Source organism: Drosophila montana, unplaced genomic scaffold (genome assembly GCF_035044405.1).
Source record: "Drosophila montana isolate Dmon_TW-CO22-7 unplaced genomic scaffold, ASM3504440v1 contig_3607_1, whole genome shotgun sequence".
Taxonomy (NCBI): Eukaryota; Metazoa; Arthropoda; class Insecta; order Diptera; family Drosophilidae; genus Drosophila; species Drosophila montana.
Genome location: NW_026998492.1, coordinates 1 through 17,643, shown reverse-complemented (window position 1 = coordinate 17,643; position 17,643 = coordinate 1). Strand labels below are relative to the sequence as shown.

At 46.5% G+C, this 17,643-nt stretch overlaps 5 protein-coding genes across 6 annotated transcripts; 2 read left to right on the top strand and 3 right to left on the bottom strand.

The window, feature by feature from the left end:
* Positions 1-767: 767 nt before the first annotated feature.
* On the top strand, positions 768-3,568 carry LOC135435397 (probable peroxisomal acyl-coenzyme A oxidase 1). 2 transcript variants are annotated; one of them, XM_064692432.1, is made up of 3 exons: positions 768-1,049; positions 1,106-2,295; positions 2,362-3,568. In XM_064692432.1, exons 2-3 carry the CDS (start codon positions 1,262-1,264, stop codon positions 3,434-3,436), a joined length of 2,109 nt encoding a protein of 702 aa, XP_064548502.1. In that variant the 5' UTR covers positions 768-1,049; positions 1,106-1,261; the 3' UTR covers positions 3,437-3,568. The 2 variants fall into 2 exon arrangements, with proteins under 2 accessions (XP_064548502.1, XP_064548501.1); XM_064692431.1 differs by having other exon boundaries at positions 768-1,052.
* LOC135435399 (leucine-rich repeat-containing protein 57) lies at positions 3,497-4,484 on the bottom strand. The gene has a single exon (XM_064692433.1). It carries the CDS (start codon positions 4,328-4,330, stop codon positions 3,563-3,565), a length of 768 nt encoding a protein of 255 aa, XP_064548503.1. The 5' UTR covers positions 4,331-4,484; the 3' UTR covers positions 3,497-3,562.
* Positions 4,485-5,195: 711 nt separating this feature from the next.
* On the top strand, positions 5,196-6,940 carry REG (proteasome regulator gamma). Its single transcript, XM_064692438.1, is given in 4 exon segments — positions 5,196-5,356; positions 5,437-5,969; positions 6,041-6,259; positions 6,262-6,940. Coding segments are annotated over 3 exon segments (744 nt in total). The 5' UTR covers positions 5,196-5,356; positions 5,437-5,590; the 3' UTR covers positions 6,408-6,940.
* Positions 6,941-11,256: 4,316 nt separating this feature from the next.
* LOC135435407 (ecdysone-induced protein 74EF-like) lies at positions 11,257-11,820 on the bottom strand. Its single transcript, XM_064692442.1, has one exon. The coding sequence runs from the start codon at positions 11,818-11,820 to the stop codon at positions 11,257-11,259; it is 564 nt and encodes a 187-aa protein (XP_064548512.1).
* Positions 11,821-11,847: 27 nt separating this feature from the next.
* On the bottom strand, positions 11,848-17,637 carry LOC135435395 (alpha-protein kinase 1-like; the record flags this gene model as incomplete). Its single annotated transcript, XM_064692426.1, has 5 exons — positions 11,848-13,587; positions 13,662-13,812; positions 14,287-14,950; positions 15,130-15,269; positions 16,178-17,637. Coding segments are annotated over 5 exons (4,155 nt in total), but the record flags the coding sequence as incomplete, so codon positions are not given.
* Positions 17,638-17,643: the final 6 nt, after the last annotated feature.

Below are 17,643 nucleotides of genomic sequence, written 5' to 3'. Positions count from 1 at the left end.
ACACAATGAGCTGATGTCTAGTTGCCTGGTTTAGAATCGGGCATCAAATTCATCAAATACTTTGTCGTATTGGTAAAAAAAAAAACATACTTATATATACATATACAAATAATACAAAATGTCTGTGTCGCTTTTTCTATATATGATAATAAATGAAAACAAAATGAAAATGAATTGTAAATTTGTTCAAATGCGTATTTAATCGCCTTTTTATCGGTACGAACTCCAGGACTAACAGAGCGAGAGCGAAAGATCTAGCGAGTAGAAAAGAAAGAGAGCGAACTAGCTTAAATGCGCCAATAAGAAAGAGAGATCTAGTGATTGAAAGGGATAGCTTAAGCAAGAAAAGAAGACTAAGGAAGAGCCGCTAAAATCGAAGAGGAGACAAATAGGAACTTGGCCAGGTGAGGGAGAGGTCCAGCGAGCCAGAAAAGAGCCAGATTTCTTGGCAAAACGCTAGCATTGGGAGTTTTAAAATAGTTAACACTTGCTCAAAAGTCTTTAAACTATATATATATATATATATAATCCCTAGTCTTTCCATAGGTTTTTTGAACTCATTTTCAAACATAGTTCTAACCGTCAAAAGCACATTTTACCCGCCATTCGTCAAAAATGTGACCATGCAAATCGAAAATAAAAAAAGACAATGTAATTAAACACAGAAACAACGCAAATTTGAATGTCGTGATTTGGTTACATTGTTCTCTCTCTCCCTCTCTCTCTCTTTCACCAATCAAATCAAATGCCCGCAACAGTGTTGCCAACTGTCGCTTCAAAAAAATGGCTGACTGAATGCGATGTTAAAAATGGCTTAATGCTCAATAAAATGATAAATCCGTTAATAATTTCAACTGCTTTTGCCTGACGAGCTCTGAAAATAATTGAAGTAAGCTTAAGAAAATAGCTGAATTGGCAACACTGGTCAACATTTGTGTTAGATTAGCTGCTTTTGCGTGTTAATTGGATTCATTCAAAATTATAGGCATGCTTAAAAATATGTTTGCATATGCTCTATATAGCTGCAGCACTTTAGAATTGGGTGCAAGGTGGTAAGTGTATCTTATCTGTGAAATTGATATGAATATGTACGTTTGTGTGACAGGATCGTCAACAGTCAACAGCTGATAAGCTCTGCGTGGGGCAACGATTGCGGCCCATAAACCAGTCGGGGCGTGGCACAGCACAGTTCGCTGTCGTCTCAGTTGTTGGCGAATCGTTGTTGGATTCGCTCAGAGCACGAAGAGGAATTGGCACGGACATGGAGGCATTGGCATTGGCATCGGGGTCGGCGTCGGGCGAGTGCATTGACCTGCGGCGGGAGCGCGAGTCGGCGACAATTGCCAGCGAAGACTTTGCCGTTTGGTGGGCGGGCGGGCGGCACGAGCTGGAGGAGCGTCGTGCACTGGAAAGTTACTTTTTCAATGATCCGGAATTCGATGATGCAGTGCATCCGAGCTGCATGTCGTACAAGCAGCGCTACGAGCATGCTTTAACCAAGGGCACCAAATTTCTAGCCAAGCTGCGTGAATGGCAGCGCACCCGGCGCGCAGAGCAGCCCACAGGGAAGAACGAGCAGGAGCAGGAGGGGGCAGAGGGCAGCGTTAACATTAAGCTACTGTACGACTATCGTATGCTGCTGTCGGGTCCAGTGGGCACGGCGCTGTTCCAGCAAAGTTTTCCGCTGCGCCTGCACTTCTCCATGTTTCTGCCCACGCTCCTGAGCCAGGGCAACGCGGAGCAGCAGCGTCGCTGGGTGGGTCGCGCCTGGCGCTTGGATGGCATCGTTGGCACCTATGCCCAAACGGAACTCGGCCACGGCAGCTATATACGCGGCCTGGAGACGCGCGCCGACTACGATGTGGAACGCGAGCAGTTTGTGCTCAACACGCCCACCCTGAGCGCCTACAAGTGGTGGCCCGGCGGTCTCGGACAGACGGCCAACATGGTGGTGGTGCTGGCGCAGCTCTACATCCGGGGCAAGCATCATGGACTGCAGCAGTTTCTGGTGCGCATACGCGATGAGCAGACGCACGAGCCGCTGCCCGGCATCGATGTGGGTGACATTGGGCCCAAGCTGGGCGCCAACGGGGTGAACAACGGTTTCCTTGGCTTCCGCAATGTGCGCATACCGCGCGACCAGATGCTGATGAAGAACGCCCAGGTGCTCGCCGATGGTCGATTCGTGCAGGCGGCACAGCCGCTCCTCGTCTATGGCACCATGGTCTTTGTGCGCGTCATCATTGTGCGGGACGTAATGTTCGGGCTGCTCCAGGCGGCCACCATAGCCACACGGTAGGTGTTCAGCTGCTAAATCAGCTCAGCTAATCCACTCTTGTTGTTGTTTCACCTGCCGCACAGCTACTCCGCCGTGCGTCGCCAGAGTCCCATCGAGCCGAATGCACCGGAACCACAAATTCTGGATCATGTCACGCAGCAGGCGAAGATTCTGCCGCAAATCGCGCGCGGCATTTGCTATCGCCTGGCGGCGGACGTCTTGTGGGCCATCTATCAGCGCGTCATGCAACAGCTGGAGTCGGCCGGCCCCAATGGCAGCGGTGGACGCGAGCTGCCGGAGCTGCACGCGCTCAGCTGCTGCCTCAAGGCCGTCTGCACAGAGGGCGCCGCCGAGGGTATCGATGTGTTGCGCAAAGCCTGCGGCGGCCATGGTTACATGTCCTCCGCCAACTTTGACAGCATCCAGGGCCTGGCGAGCGCCGCCTTCACCTACGAGGGCGAGCATACGGTCCTGCTGCTGCAGACGGCGCGCTTTCTGCTGCGCCAGCATGTGGATGCGCTGAAGCGCAAGGTGCTGCCCGCCAGCGTCACCTACCTGCGGAACGCATCGCCGCTTAGCTGGGGCGACAATCTGCTCGAGAATGTGGCACGTGCGCTAGAGATCAGTGCTTCGGCACAGCTGCGCGAGGCCTGGCTGTGGCAGCAGCAGCAGCGCCAGCGCGGCGGCCATACGAACCAGCAGGCCAACAATTTGTCCGGCAGACGACTGACGGCGGCGGCAACGTTGCACGGCCACGCCTACTTGGCACGCAACTCCATCAAGCAGCTGGCACAGTTGGCGCGCAACGTGCCACCAGCGCTCTATGAGCTGCTGCAGCAGCTGGTGGAGCTGTTTGTGCTGGACACATTTCTGCGCCAGCTGGGCGCCGTGCTCAAGTGGAACAGGATCAGCAGCAAGCAGCTGCAGCAGCTGGAGCAGCGCTACGAGCAGCTGCTGGGCGCACTGCGTCCCAATGCGGTGGCCCTGGTCGATGGCTTTGATTTTCATGATCGCGTGCTCGGCTCCACGTTGGGCTGCTGGGATGGCCGCGTCTACGAGCGTCTGATGGCGGAGGCGCGTCGCAATCCGCTCAACCAGGAGGCCGTCAATCCCAGCTACCACACGCATCTGCAGCCGCTATTTCGTTGCAAGCTGTGAGGCGCCACAGAATGCGAGTGACTTTTATTGTGGATGGGCAACTACACAGAAAGCATAGAATTAAGCTAATAAATTAAATAATATAATATGGTATATGGAAAGAAGAAGTAAACACATAAATAACATTTAGAACATCTTCTTTTTGACTGCCGTGTAGCGCTCCATGTAGACATCGTAACCCTCCAGATCGGTAAACTGTTTCGAATTGAACAGATTCCCATCGACGGCTAGATTACAGATCTTGGAGCTCTTGAGTATGCGCGGCGTCAATGCGATCGCCTGCAAACAGTTCTCCTCGAGCCGCAGCGTCTTCAGCTTGGGACAGTCCGAAATTTCCTCGGCTAGCGACGAGATTTGGTTCTGATTGAGGTTCAGTTCGGTTACATATAGATTGCCCACCTCGGCGGGCACTTCGGTGATCTGGTTGCGCGACAAATCCAAGACATCCAACTGCTTCAGGCCGCACAGCATCGATGGGAATATTTTCAGCTGATTATTGCTCAGATTAACCGTTTTGAGGTGCGTGCAATTACTCAGCGTCTTGGGCAGCTTGGTCAAAAAGTTGTTCATCAGAAGCAGAACCTCTAGTTTGAGCAGCTCCCCCACGACCTCGTTCAGCTCCGACAGGCGATTGCCACTCAGGTTTAGATGTTTCAGCATTGTCAGGCGGCCCAGTTCATCGGGTACGCTCTCGAAGCGATTCTCCGATAGATCGAGTGTCTTCAGCACATTCGGGTAGTTCTTTAGCTGCGGCGGGAACTCCTGCAGGCGTTGCAAGGATATTTTCAGTACACCCGTCTTTTGTGCGGTCTCCAGATGTTGTTTTATTTGTTTGTTGCCCATGTTCGTGCTTCTGACCAGCTCTGAGCTATAGACGGAGGAAATTGATGTCATATCGATATATCGATAGTCCGTAATTTTGCAATAATGTGCGATAATATTTGGAGCTGTTGCGTAGACGAACGATGGTATAATTGGGAAATATATATGTGTCAAATAATAACAAATGTGCACAATTTTGAAAGCAAGGACCGAAAATCTGACAAATATGTGACCGGGGGCAGTTGTTAAAGGGCTTGTCATGGGCATTGGGATGTGAATTTAGTAAGCCTCTCTAAATCGACGCAACCTATGTTTGTATGGTTACGTCATTGGCAAAATAAATATTTAATTTGTTATATTTAATTATTAGCAAAATTATTTTAGGAAATTGCATTCAAATATATAATCGCGCGCAATATCGAATGAGCTATATAGTTGGAGTGAAGTTGGAGTTGTCATATCGATAGTCGCACTCGTACAATAATATACGATAAAACGATATTATTAAGCTGTGAAGTAGACGAGCGATGGTTTTATTTTGGCAATATTTATGGAAAGAATTTATTTATGTAAAGACTAAAAATCGGACAAATATGTGCTCGTGGGCAAATACATACATATGTAAACCCGGGGCTTGTCATGGACGTTTGGGTTGTGAAATGAGTAAGCCTCTGTGTATCGACACGACTCGGCTACGGTTATATCGTTAGTGAAATATATATATGTATATTATTTATGAAATTGAAATATTAGTATATAGTTAAAAAGTATGTTAAAATACATAAATTGCGCGCAATATCGAATAATTTGCATTTCCCTAAGAATTTCCTTGCTGTAGCAAAAACTAGTGTTTTTTTCTTAAGTTAATATATATACATTTGTAATACAATTTAGAAATCAATCAACTATTTTGTTAGTTGTTTTTGCTTAAATCTAGCCATTTTTGTATTAAATTGACCGATAGTTAATCGATAGTTCTGCCATGGACAATTCGCGTTTTACAATACTTTGAATTTCACCACTGCCGAAGCTGTCATAAAATACAAGCGTGGACTCGCGGCCTGCCGCATCGAAAGCAATCAAGAGTTTTTCATTTTGGTAAGTTACGGGCGGAATGTGCATTCAAAATGCTGCATTAACTAACGGACAGTTGATAAACAATATGTTTTGTTGCACAGTGTACGTTGCCGACACACTAACTCACGCCTTTACCTAACGCAAGTGGCCGAACGTGAAGCACGCGCTACTGATTGTTGCAGACCGGTGAAGAACGCAAGCTGTGATTTCTGTTGAACGTGTTGTGCTTAGTTGCGTGAAGAGCGATCGGTAAGAATGCCTAAGGATACAATAAGCAAGGTGCAGGAGTATAAGGACTCGCTGATCACGAAAGCGGAGATACTTATTACAAAAGGATTCCCCGAGAAAATCGTTGAGCTGAACGAGCTGCTCGCCACGTCCATGTTCAATGAGCGCAACTTCAACGAGGTGCATCAGGACCTAAACATTCCGGTCTTGGCGCCCATATTGGTCAACAATCATGACGGCGACGGCAGTGCCCACGATGATCATCCAGTGTCAAAACGGGCGCGCAAAGATGATGTCTCAGGCACCGCCGTCTTGGGCCTACCCGCCGGCACGGTGCCCTGCAATAAGCCGCTCTGCGAGATGATCAAGGTAGTCAAGCCGATTATACGCAAGCTGGTTGAGGACTGTAAGTGAACGGGACTGTGATTTTGTGAACAAGCAGCAGCAATTAATATCACGCTTTTGTATTTTGCGCAGCGAACCTACTAAAAATGTGGATTTCCTTTATGATACCCAAAATCGAGGATGGCAACAATTTTGGTGTGTCGATTCAGGAAGATACGCTGGCCGAAATCCAGACGGTCGAATCGGAGGCGGCCGCCTTCTTTGACCAAATATCTAGATACTTTCTGTCGCGCGCCAAGGTCGTCTCGAAGGTTGCCAAATATCCGCATATCGATGACTATAGGCGCGCGGTTGTGAACTGGACGAGAAGGAGTATCTCAGCCTGTGGCTGGTGGTGTGCGAGGTGCGCAATCGTTACTCCTCGCTGCACGATATTGTTATAAAGAATCTGGAGAAGCTGAAGAAGCCGCGCTCATCGAACATTGAGAGCTTATACTAGAGACGCCCATTTATTATTATTATTATTTGTTTCTTAAAGTTAACAAACAGACCACACACGCCTCCGCCTCCTCCTCCTCCTCCTCCTCCTCAATACTGGAAGCCAACAGCGTCCGCATCCCGTTCCAGAGGCCGCGTCACCAGCATCCCGCGTATCCCATTAAAGCGGGGTCCCAGTTAAACACAGTTAATCACACTCGAAATTTCCATTTGGAATAGTTTGTTATTCTTAAAGTTGAGAGAATTTGTAAGAGATCTAACAATATGATAACCTTTAGACGTTATGTTTAAAGCGTGCAGTTCTTAAGGACAGTTTAATGTAATAAAATATTTGGGTATCTAGATTATAATCTAGATTAAAGTAATATACAAGCAAAAGTCGATGCTAATTTTAGATTCCAAGCAATAGTTACACGTAAATAAGCAAACATAACATAATTAACAAATTACCAAACAAATCTTCAAAAAGTGGGCTTAACTGACAATGAAACTTGTAATAAACACGGGGAGAACTCGCATACTTGTATACTATAAGACTCGTTGCGTTTATCTATCTATAATCAAACAAAATGAATGAGTATCAGAGAAAACGAAATGCCAGGCCAGTTAAAGTTTTGGTTTTTGGTTTTGTTGCATTAACTGGATATTCTGGTTACAATCATGTTCACACGTTCAGTTCAGTGTAGCATAATTTTAGGATTGCTGCGTAATAAATAGTTTAAGCATACTTCAGGGATACTTTCGCAAATGCCTAAGCCGACTCGATTTTAGCTGTCTTGCCTTGCATTAGAAGCCAAGACAGCAGATCGCTGCCTATATAGAGTATCAATAATAAATCAATAGCAATAAAACAAATGTCTTTTATTCACTTTTTATGGATGCTCTTTACAGCGTCATTTCACATAGCCAGACATAACCACAGTTGCAGGTCCCTCCAAAATGGAACTTTATTAAACCGAGCTCTAATCATTTGAAGTTTGAACAATTCATTCAAATTGAAATATCTCGAGTATTAAGGTTCCGATTTTGGTATGGGATAGCATTTTGGACTCGTGTGGATCACGACTATCGTTTGTCATTTAAAACGTTTCCAATCTGGAAATGAGGCCGGTTCTGGAAGCAACAAATAGTCTAAATAGCCATATCTTGTCCAGGATTGGACGTCACTTCACCGATTACTTGAAGCTCGAATTTTTCAAGTCGCACACATTTTCAACCCAAATGGTGGCTACTGTAAAAGTTTTAACTACTGGAATAAACTATTTATTGTGTATATATATATATATATATATATATCTTGCCCCGATCAAGAAACAAAAGGCACATTTTGTTATACATTTGTTTTGTTGTTGTTTTATTCATTTTTTTGTTGTTTGTTGTTTGTATTTGTTTTTATATTTGTTTTGTTTGCTTTTTAATATGTTGTATTTAATTTAATTTTATTATTTGTAAGCTTACAACTTAAGGCATAAAGTTACAAACTAAAACTTAAGAGCTACACATCGTTCTCTCTATTTGTTTTTATCAATTATAAATCAGCTCCAGCCCACGCTGTTCATATATGTATATATATATATATGAATAGATACATATACACATATAAATATTTATATATATATATATATGTATATGGTATTCAAATAATTTTTGTTTTCATTTTCATATTTATATGTTTATCATTATATTTATGTCAATTGTTTATCAATCATGCATTTTTGTATATTCAAACAGAAACCGGAAATCAAAAAGAGCAAAAAAAAAAAAAAAACAATAAACTATCGACTTTGTTGCTGTTGTTATTATTATTATTACATATTGTTATATTTGTAATCTTTCTTCTTTATTTTGTTTTTGCTGTTGTTTTTATTTTTTTTTTTTGCATATTTTTGTGTTTTTGTTTTGCATACGTTTTCATAATTTGTGTGATCATTATCATCAACATGTTCATCATGATCAGCTGCTGCTTTTCATAACCAGCGCAAGTTTTTTTCTTACTTCTTCTTGTTTTATTAAAACTCGGCAACTTTAATGTTTAACTTGAGTTGCCATTTAGATTTTAGATTTTAGATTTCATATTTTATATATATTATTTATATTTATATTTATTTATATATAGATGTATATATGGTTATATAGAACTTGAGCCTGGGCCGTTGAGGCGACTTTGCTCCTCAGCCATGGTTTGTGGCTCCAGCTCAGCTACCACATATGCATACATACACACACACATACTAACATACATGCGCACATATTTATTTATATATATATATGCGTTCACAAACATATATACACATATAAACTTATATACACATTTATATATATATATATATATTTTTGTTGTATAATTTTATTCACTCTCTTTCTATATTTATGCCATCTAGAATTTGTTATTTACTTTGTAATTCATGTATATATATATATATACACACATACATGTACATGCATATATATTTATAAAAAAAAAACGGGACATGCCGCGTTGGCCAAAAGCCCCAACAGAGTTGCGTGTGTGTGTGTGTGTGTGTGTGTGTGTGTGTTTGTGTGTGTGAGTGTGTTTATATATTTGTCATATCTTTTTCATATCCATTCTTGTTTATATATATTCTTTAATATATGTATATTTATGTTTAAATTTATATTTATATTTATATTTATATTTATATTTTTATATATATATATATATATACGCACACACATGCATACACACATATACATTTATAAGTTTTTGTTAATATTTTACAAATTTTTGTTGAATAAGTCTTAGCGTTTTGTTGTGGTTTTTACTTTTATTTTTTTGTTTGTATTTTACTTTATTTTTTTATTTTTAGTTACATTGTGTATTAAAAATATTTAATTTTTGTAAATCGTTTTTATTTTCAATTCTTTTAAAAATTGTTTTTTTTCCTTTCTTTTTTGCATGTATAAAATAAGTTAAAAAAAAAACATAAACAGTAAAATAGCTAAACACTAAAACTGTTTTTTTTTTCGTTTGTTTTTTTTTGTTTGTTTGTTGTAAGACATAAGTTTGTTATATAAAAAAATATGCATATAATAATAATAATATATATATTTATATATATATATATATATTGTATATATTGTATATATATACATGTAAGCATATATATATACATCATTGTTTTGTTATTGTTTCCTTTTACTTACACACAATCTTTATAATAATAAACGTACATAATTCAATAGCATATAGCATATATATATATATATTTATTTATAACTGTATACACACATATAAGCATATATGCATATCCATAAGTTTATCAATAGAAAAAAAAACAATAATGCTTCATAAATTAAAAACTTACACATAGAAATAGCAAAAAAAAAAAAAATGGATAGTACAAAAAGTAGTTATAGTATATGTTTTAAAATTATGTTTAGTTTTTTTCTTCTTTTTTTTTTATGAAATTTACAAAATATTTTTTTTAAATAAATGTTTTGCAAGTGTACTTTAATATATATTTACTTGTTTTCATTTATGTATTTATATCATTTTTTTTTTCGTTTTTGTTTTTGTTTTTGTTTAGATTTTTTTCTCTTTTCTAAGAACAGCCCAACAGTGTATTTATTTTCTTGTTTTTGTTTTTGTTTTTTTGTTTTGTTTTGTTTTAAATATATTTTGTTAAATTTAATTGTTTAATATATATGTATTTATGTAATAGTTTTCATCCTTAAATATACATACACATATACATATACATATACATATAGTATATATATATAGTTTTGTCACTAAATTTTATTTCCTTAAGTTTTCGACTCAATTTTTGAGGTTATGTTTACGTTTGGGCTACAAATTACAACAAATGCACGTAACTGAAAATTCAAATCAAAGAACAATAACAGAGAAAGAAAGAATGAAAGAGAGAGAGAGAGAGCGAGAGAGAGAGAGAGAGAGAGAGAGAAAGGGAGACACACAACAAATCACAAGAACGGTGTATGAAACAGAGATGTGTGGGCGAGTGCTTGCGCGAGAGCGAGAGAGGGAGAGTGAGAGTGAAAGTGAGAGTGAGAGAGATCCTCAAGTGGCCAAAACTGGCGCTAAAAGGTGAGGGCAGCTCGAGGGGTTTGGGAAAAAGGGAGTACGATAAAAGCGCATGCAGCAGGTGCTCAAATTCGCGGCTGCCTTTCTCTCTCCATATAATATAGACACATATGTAAATATAATTATATGTACATACATAGACCATACACATACACATACATACCGTATGTTAGCATATATTCTATTATACTTTTAACTGTAACTGTTTGCATGCCTAACAACAGTTTAAATTTGCATTATTTATTCATTCATTCTTTCGTTTTTTGGTGCGTGCGTTCGTGCGTGCGTGCGTCCATTCTGAGTGTGTGTCTAGTCCATGAAGGGGTCAGCAGGTTGCCGGTTGGGTTACATAACTAACACAAAATGCAAGGCAACAAATGCACCAGGTCTTGCGTGTGCGTGCCTGTCTGTGTGTTCATATATGTATATGTTTATATGTGTATTTGTCTTTCTTTAACTCTCTATGCAGTTTTCATTCAAAGCTCTCTTACGTTTAGAAGAGCGTAGTCCAGTCTCTGCCTGTGTGAGCGTGAAAGTGCTCTCTTAGCTTGCAGTGCTCTCTTTAAAACAAGCGCCTGTCAACAATTCTTTAGTGGATGTGTGGGTGTGTGTGTGTTCTTTTCTTCTATTTGCTTTGCTCGAATAATTTTGTAGTTGGTATAGTTCTATACATACACATAAACATACATATATACGTATACATATAATTTGTTTCTGCTGTAAATTACGTAAAGTACATACATATGTTGTTGTTGTTGTTGCTGTTGTTGTTGTTGTCTCTTTTTCAGTAGTAACCATGACCAGCGCCAGCGCCGCTGCCTGCGCCGCTTGCATAGTGATGCGCAGCTGCGGCTGCCGCAGCGGCCGCTGCTGCTGCTGCCGCTGCCGACGTCGGATCACCGTAATGCTGACTGTTTGCATAGTGCACGCGCTGTTGTTGCGCCAATGCTGCCGCTGCCGCTGCCGACTGCAGTGGTGGCGGCGGCAGCAGCGCCGTCGGCTGATAGTGTGCTGGATGATGATGGCCGCGCGGCGACAGCTGCTGCTGCGGCGGCGCTAACTGCGCCGTCGCCTGCTGCTGCAGCTGAGCTTGGGCTTGGGCCAGATGATGACGTCGATAGCTGGCACTGGTCCAGCTGATCTGCTGCTGCTGCTGCTGAAGGTGCTGCTGCTGAAGGTGCTGCTGCTGCTGCTGCTGAAGGTGCTGCTGCTGCTGCTGCTGAAGGTGCTGCTGCTGCTGCTGCTGAAGGAGGTGCTGCTGCTGCTGCTGCTGTTGCTGATAGACGTTGGCTGCGCTATGTGGATGGGCTGCTGGAGGCGCCGTCGCTGCTGCCGTCAGACTGCGCATGCCGGACGACGACGCCTGCAGTCACAACTAATCTTCGTCGCTAAGCGCCTCATATTTGGAGGACAGCAGAGGCTTTGGTTCGCAGGCAGCGGCTGCCGCTGCCGCAGCTGCAGCAGCAACGGCCAATACGTTGGCATTCAGCGGACCACCGCCGCCGCCAGCTGAGGCGCCAAGGACGCCGCCCACTGAGCCGCCAGGACCAGGACCGCCGCTGCCAACAACGACGCCGCCGCCGCCTCCGCCGCCCACAATCAAACTGACGCCAGCCGCTGCGGCGCCCACTTCGTTAAGCGCATGCGCCGCCTTGCAGCTTAAGTGGGACGGCGGCGCCGACTGATGCGCCATCGGCATTGACGGCGGCGGCGGCAGACCGCCGGCAGCGCTGGGCACGGTCAGAGCGCTAAACGGATACGCATAGGTGTTGGCAGCGAAGGCGTTCACCGCCGACGGCGGCGGCGGCGCATGATAGGCGGACGCGTTGTGGCTGTTGGAGCCGCCGCCGCCGCTGCTGCTGCTGGCCGAGCGTCGCCCGCTGTCTATCACATCGTACTGGTTGGGCGTCTTGCGCGAGACGCTGATCTCGTGTGTCGGCGGCGGCGCCGACTCCTTGACGTGGCTCTGTGCGGCAACGGCATGGGCGTGCGCCAAATGCGCGACCTGGGCGTGCAGATGCTCCTCCACGTTGCGACTCTTGCCGTAATCGTCGCGCATCACTTCCGCAATTCGATTCTTTACATAGTTGTCAAACTTGGAGCCCGAACCGCCGCCGCCGCCGCCACTGTCGGCGCCGGGGCCGCGCTGATCGCCGCTGGATTGGGGAAGCGGCGGCGGCGGCACAACGACTCCGGGGCCACCGCTGCGACCGACAACAGCACCGGGTGCCGAGAGGAAATAGTGTGTGGGATCGGCGCCAACGGCCACCGCGGCATGCTGCATGATCAGCTCGTGGGCGTACTTCCTCGGACTGACCGCCTGCGGCAGGCGTATTATGTTGCGTGCATCCTCGCCGGGCGTATTGGCCCGTCCGCCACCTGTTGGTGGTGGGCCGACGTCGCTGCCCCTGTTGCCGCCGCCGCCGCCGCCGCCACCAACGCCGGGACCGCTGCTATTGCTGCCGATACCGCTGCTGCTGCTGCTGTTGCTGCTGGTGCTGCTGCCACCGCCACCGCCGCCGCCAACAACATTGATGGGCGACTGTTTGGCACGTTCTGCTGCCGCTGCCGCAGCGGCGGCCTCCTCGGCCTTCTGCTGCTGGCGGCGGTTCTGCTTCCAGCGATCGGGCGGCAATATGCTCTGCGTATCCTGCATATAGGGCAAATAGGTGGGACGCAAATGCGGATTCGGTCCGTAGTCTTTGGCAATTATCGAGTCCGTCAGCTCCCCGAAGGTGATGTTCTTCGTGTGTATCTGTTGCTGCTGCTGCTGCTGCTGCGACGTCGGGCCGCTGCCCGGTTGTGAAATGGGCGTGCCATGGTGCGTGGGCGGCGGCACCTGACCGCGCAGCTGGCCATGCACGGACCGCTCCGAGCCAGACTGCGGAATGCCGGACTTTGACTGCTGCTGCTGCTGCTGTTGCTGCTGTTGTTGTTGCTGCTGCTGCTGCTGTTGCTGTTGCTGCTGCTGCTGCTGCTGCTGTTGCTGTGGGCGCTGCTCCTGCTCGAGATCAATGCTGTTGACACTGGGCGAGCTGGAGTTGATGCTGCCATTGTTCTCGGCGGCCCGCAGCGAAACGGGACCCTCGTGCGACTGCCGCAAGTCGCGCGGATACTGAAAGCGATTGAGGGGTCAAAGGTTAATACACAATACTCAAAACTGTGTCCAGGTGGTGGCGTTTTACTCACGTAGTTGGTACGCGGTATTTCGCGGGGCAGGTTGCCGATGTCGCCGGTGCGGCTTATCTCGTGCTTGATGATGGCATCAATCAGACTCTGGGCGCTGAATTGTCCGGGTGCATCCTCTGGCGGATTGCTGCCATGTGCCTGGCGATAGTAACTGCAAGAAGAGGGAAAGTTGACATGATTGATGTGCTTGGATTGTTAAACAGATACATTTTGATTGATTGATTGCATGTTTATAACATTGATTGATTCATTTATTTACTTGCATCGATTTGTGTGCATTTTGATTGATTGATTGAGTGATTGAATAATTCAATATATTCATATATTCTGTTGGTCTGTTAAAAAAACAAACGATTGGTACTGATTGAGAGACATTTTTAAATATGATCTGCATTGATTTAAAGTTTGAAATATTGATTCGTATTGATTGATTTGGATTGAAAGCTTTTTTTCATTTTCAGCAATGTTTAATCTTTGATTGATATTGTTGAATAATTATATTGATCGATGATAGTTGAACATGATAGTATTGCTTGATTTATACGTTTATGATTGACAGATACATGACATTGTTACGAATTGATTCATATGATTGACTTAAATTTATTGAATGATTGATACTCACGCTTCTCGCTCACGGTCGGGTATGGTGCGTGGCGGCCCAGTTTCAGGCACCGGACCACGCATATAGTGCCCATGTCCATGGGGATGACCATGCGCATGGCTTGGCGGTGGCACCGCATTGGCCGTGGCCAGCATGCGCTCCATGCGTCGGCTGTCCCGCTCCTCGGCAGCGCGCTCCTGTTCGCGGCGCTCCTGCTCCCGGCGCTGGCGCTCCTGTTCACGCTGCCGTTCGATTCGGTGCTGATTCTGCATGATCTCCTTTTGGAGTTCGCGCTCCCGTTCTATGTTGTGATTGATCTGGCGCTGATCGCGCTTCGCCTGCTCGATGCGGCGCTGCATCTCGTGTGCGGCAGCGGCCGCGTTCAGCTGCTGCCTGTACTGCTGCTGAGCCAGCTGCTGGTGCACCGCGGCGGCCATCTGATGATGATAGTTGGCCGATATCTGATCGGCCCGATAGCGCAGATCGTGATGTGCTGCCGGCGGCACCGGCTGTCCCGGCGCCACCTGGGCGTGCGTTATTATCGGGCCGTGTGTCGATGGCGGCGGCTGCGGCTGCGGTGGCGGCGGCTGCGACACTGGCGATTTGTCATCCTTTTGCGACGGCACCGGCAGCTGCGGCTGCTGCACGGCCACATCCACAAACGAGGCCAGCGCATCGTGGCCAGCTGATCATGAGAAGATGCGAGATGGAAAATGTGTTACTTTGTTTTCATTTAAGTAAATGAAGAGGAAAACTATCGAGAAATGTTCATAAATGAACCCAGCTTTGGCATTGTACTGAGCGCACATCTGGAGCACATAAAGTGACCATGATTGTTGTTCAAATATGACTTGCTGCGCTTACCTGGCGGAAAATTGAAGGGCGTGACAATGTGCATGCGACTCGGTGGCGGCGCAGCGGGCGAAGGCGGCTTGGAGCCCGTGTTGTGGCGCTGTATGACGCCCTGGCGCTGCGGTGGCGGCGTGCGATGCGGACTGGGTGTGCTGCAGAAGGAGAATCGAGTTAACATATTAGACATTCAAGGAAACAAGGGAAAGATATACGGGCAATATATTCAGTCAGTCAGTCAGCCAGTTAGTCATTCAGTCAATCAAGCAGTCTGTTAGTCGGTCCAACAACCAGCCGGTCAAACACTGAGTCAGTAAACCAAGTAGTCAATCAGTTAGACAATCATTCAGTCAGTCGATAAGTCAGTCAATCAACCCATTAAATGAATAGTCATTACATCAACCAATCAGTTTATCAGTCAGTCAATCAGACACCAGCATCTCAGATTGGCAGTTGTCAACCAATCAATCAATCAGTTAGTCGATCAATCAATCACTCAACCAAAGAGTCGATTATTTAAGCAATTAGTTAATTAGTTAATTAGTCTTTCAGTCAATAACTAAGTTTGTAAATCAATCAGTTACTTAATCAAACAAACAATGAGTTAGTCAGTCAATCTATCAATAAGACATTCAAACGACTAGAGAGTCAATCAGTTGGTCAATCTGTGAGACAGTCAACCAATCAATTAGTCTATTAGTCGAACCACAAGTCAGTCATTCTGTATATTGGTAATTCAATCGATCAATCAGTCAGTAATTCATTTAGTCAATCAATATATCAGTCTGTCAGTCAGTTAGTCAGTCAGTCAGTCAATCAATTGATCAATCAGTAAGTAAATCAGTTGTCAATCAGTCAGTCCGTATATGAGACAATCAGTCAGTCAATCAATCGCCCAATCAGTCAATGAATCAGTTAGTCAGTCAATCAATACATCAGTCTGTCGGTCAATCAGTTCGCATATTAGTCTGTCAGTCAACCAATCGATCTATCAGTTCAGTTCATACATCAGCCAATCGATGAGGCCAAATAGTTGTTCTTTATATGGATTCGATATGCATACCTGTTGGAATGATCGGCCGGTGAGGCGCGACTGGAATATTCGGGTCGTCCGCGTGGCTGTGGCTCCTTCTCGTAGCCGGCATAGACGGCGGAGCCGCCGCTGATGCTGTTGCGGGGCGATGGCGACTCCTTGTCGGAACCGGAACCGGCGCCGCCGCCGGCGCTGCTGCTGCCCCGGGAGACGTTGCGCTGCTGCTGGCCCTGCATTTGCTGCGAGGTGTGATAGTCGTTGATGACAATCTGGCGCGAGCTGAGCGCCGAGGCCTGCTCGACGACGTTGCTGTAGGGCGAGCGGGAATAGGGCGAACCAACGGTAACGCCCACACCATAGCCCTGGGGCGGCGGTGCCTGCGGCGACGACTGCTGCGGCGGCGGCGGCGGCGGCGCCTGCGCGGGACTCAAGCGCTGCGAACTCTTATAGAAATCATACGCCCGCTTGCTATCCAACGGATGCGGCGGCAAATGCAGCGGCGTGCCCTGCGTAATCGAGCCATGCTTGCCGCTATCCGGACAGCTGCCCGGCGGCGTCTGGCGCACCAGGCTCTCATACTTGGGACTGGGCAGCGACGACGGCGCTGCATGCACAATAATCTGCTGCTGTTGCTGCTGCTGTGCGCTGTTGGTGGGCGTGCCGTGGGTTATGGAGCCGCCCTTTACCATCTGCAACTGCTGCTGCTGCTGCTGCTGCTGCTGAGCGACGCTGACTGCGGCTTGCTGTTGCTGCTGCTGCGGCGACGGCACCTGACTGTGCAAATGTTGTTGCTGCTGCTGCTGCGGGTGCTGCTGCTGCGGGTGCTGCTGTGGACTGAGCTTGGGCGGCAGCTTGGAGACGCGCGTCGGCGGCGGCTGGGGCTGTGCGGGCGGCGGCGGCGTTGGGCGCGTCATTTGGCCCTGGCCGGCGGGTACAGGTACGGGTTGCACATACAGTGAGCCCGGCTGGGCGGGCACTGCAGATGCCTTGACCACGCCTACGCCTACGCCAACGCCCACGCCATGCAGCTGCTGGTACATTAAATAGCTGGGTGCATTTGGCGGTCCGCCGGGCACCGACAATGTGGGTGGCGCCTCGGACCTAAACATGGGCGCCGTGCGCACAATGTGCTTCATGGCGCCGCCCAATGTCGGCGGCGGTCCATGATGGCGATCGACGGCGCCGGCGCCCGTATGCGGCGAGTGGCCATCCCGCGGCGGCTTCTTGATGCTCAAGTCGAGCGTCTGCGGCTCCGGCTCCACGGCCAAACGTTGCGGCGGCGCCGCGTGCACCGAATGCGTTGCCGGCGGTGCGGAATGCTGATGCTGATGTTGCTGCTGCTGCTGAAGTTGCTGATGTTGCTGATGTTGCTGATGTTGCTGTTGCTGCTGTTGCTGCTGTTGATGTTGCTGCTGTGCTGCCAAATGACTGCCGGACACATTGTAGATGATCGTTTCGGGCGGCGTGGACGAGACAGCGCTCTTCTTCAACACGGG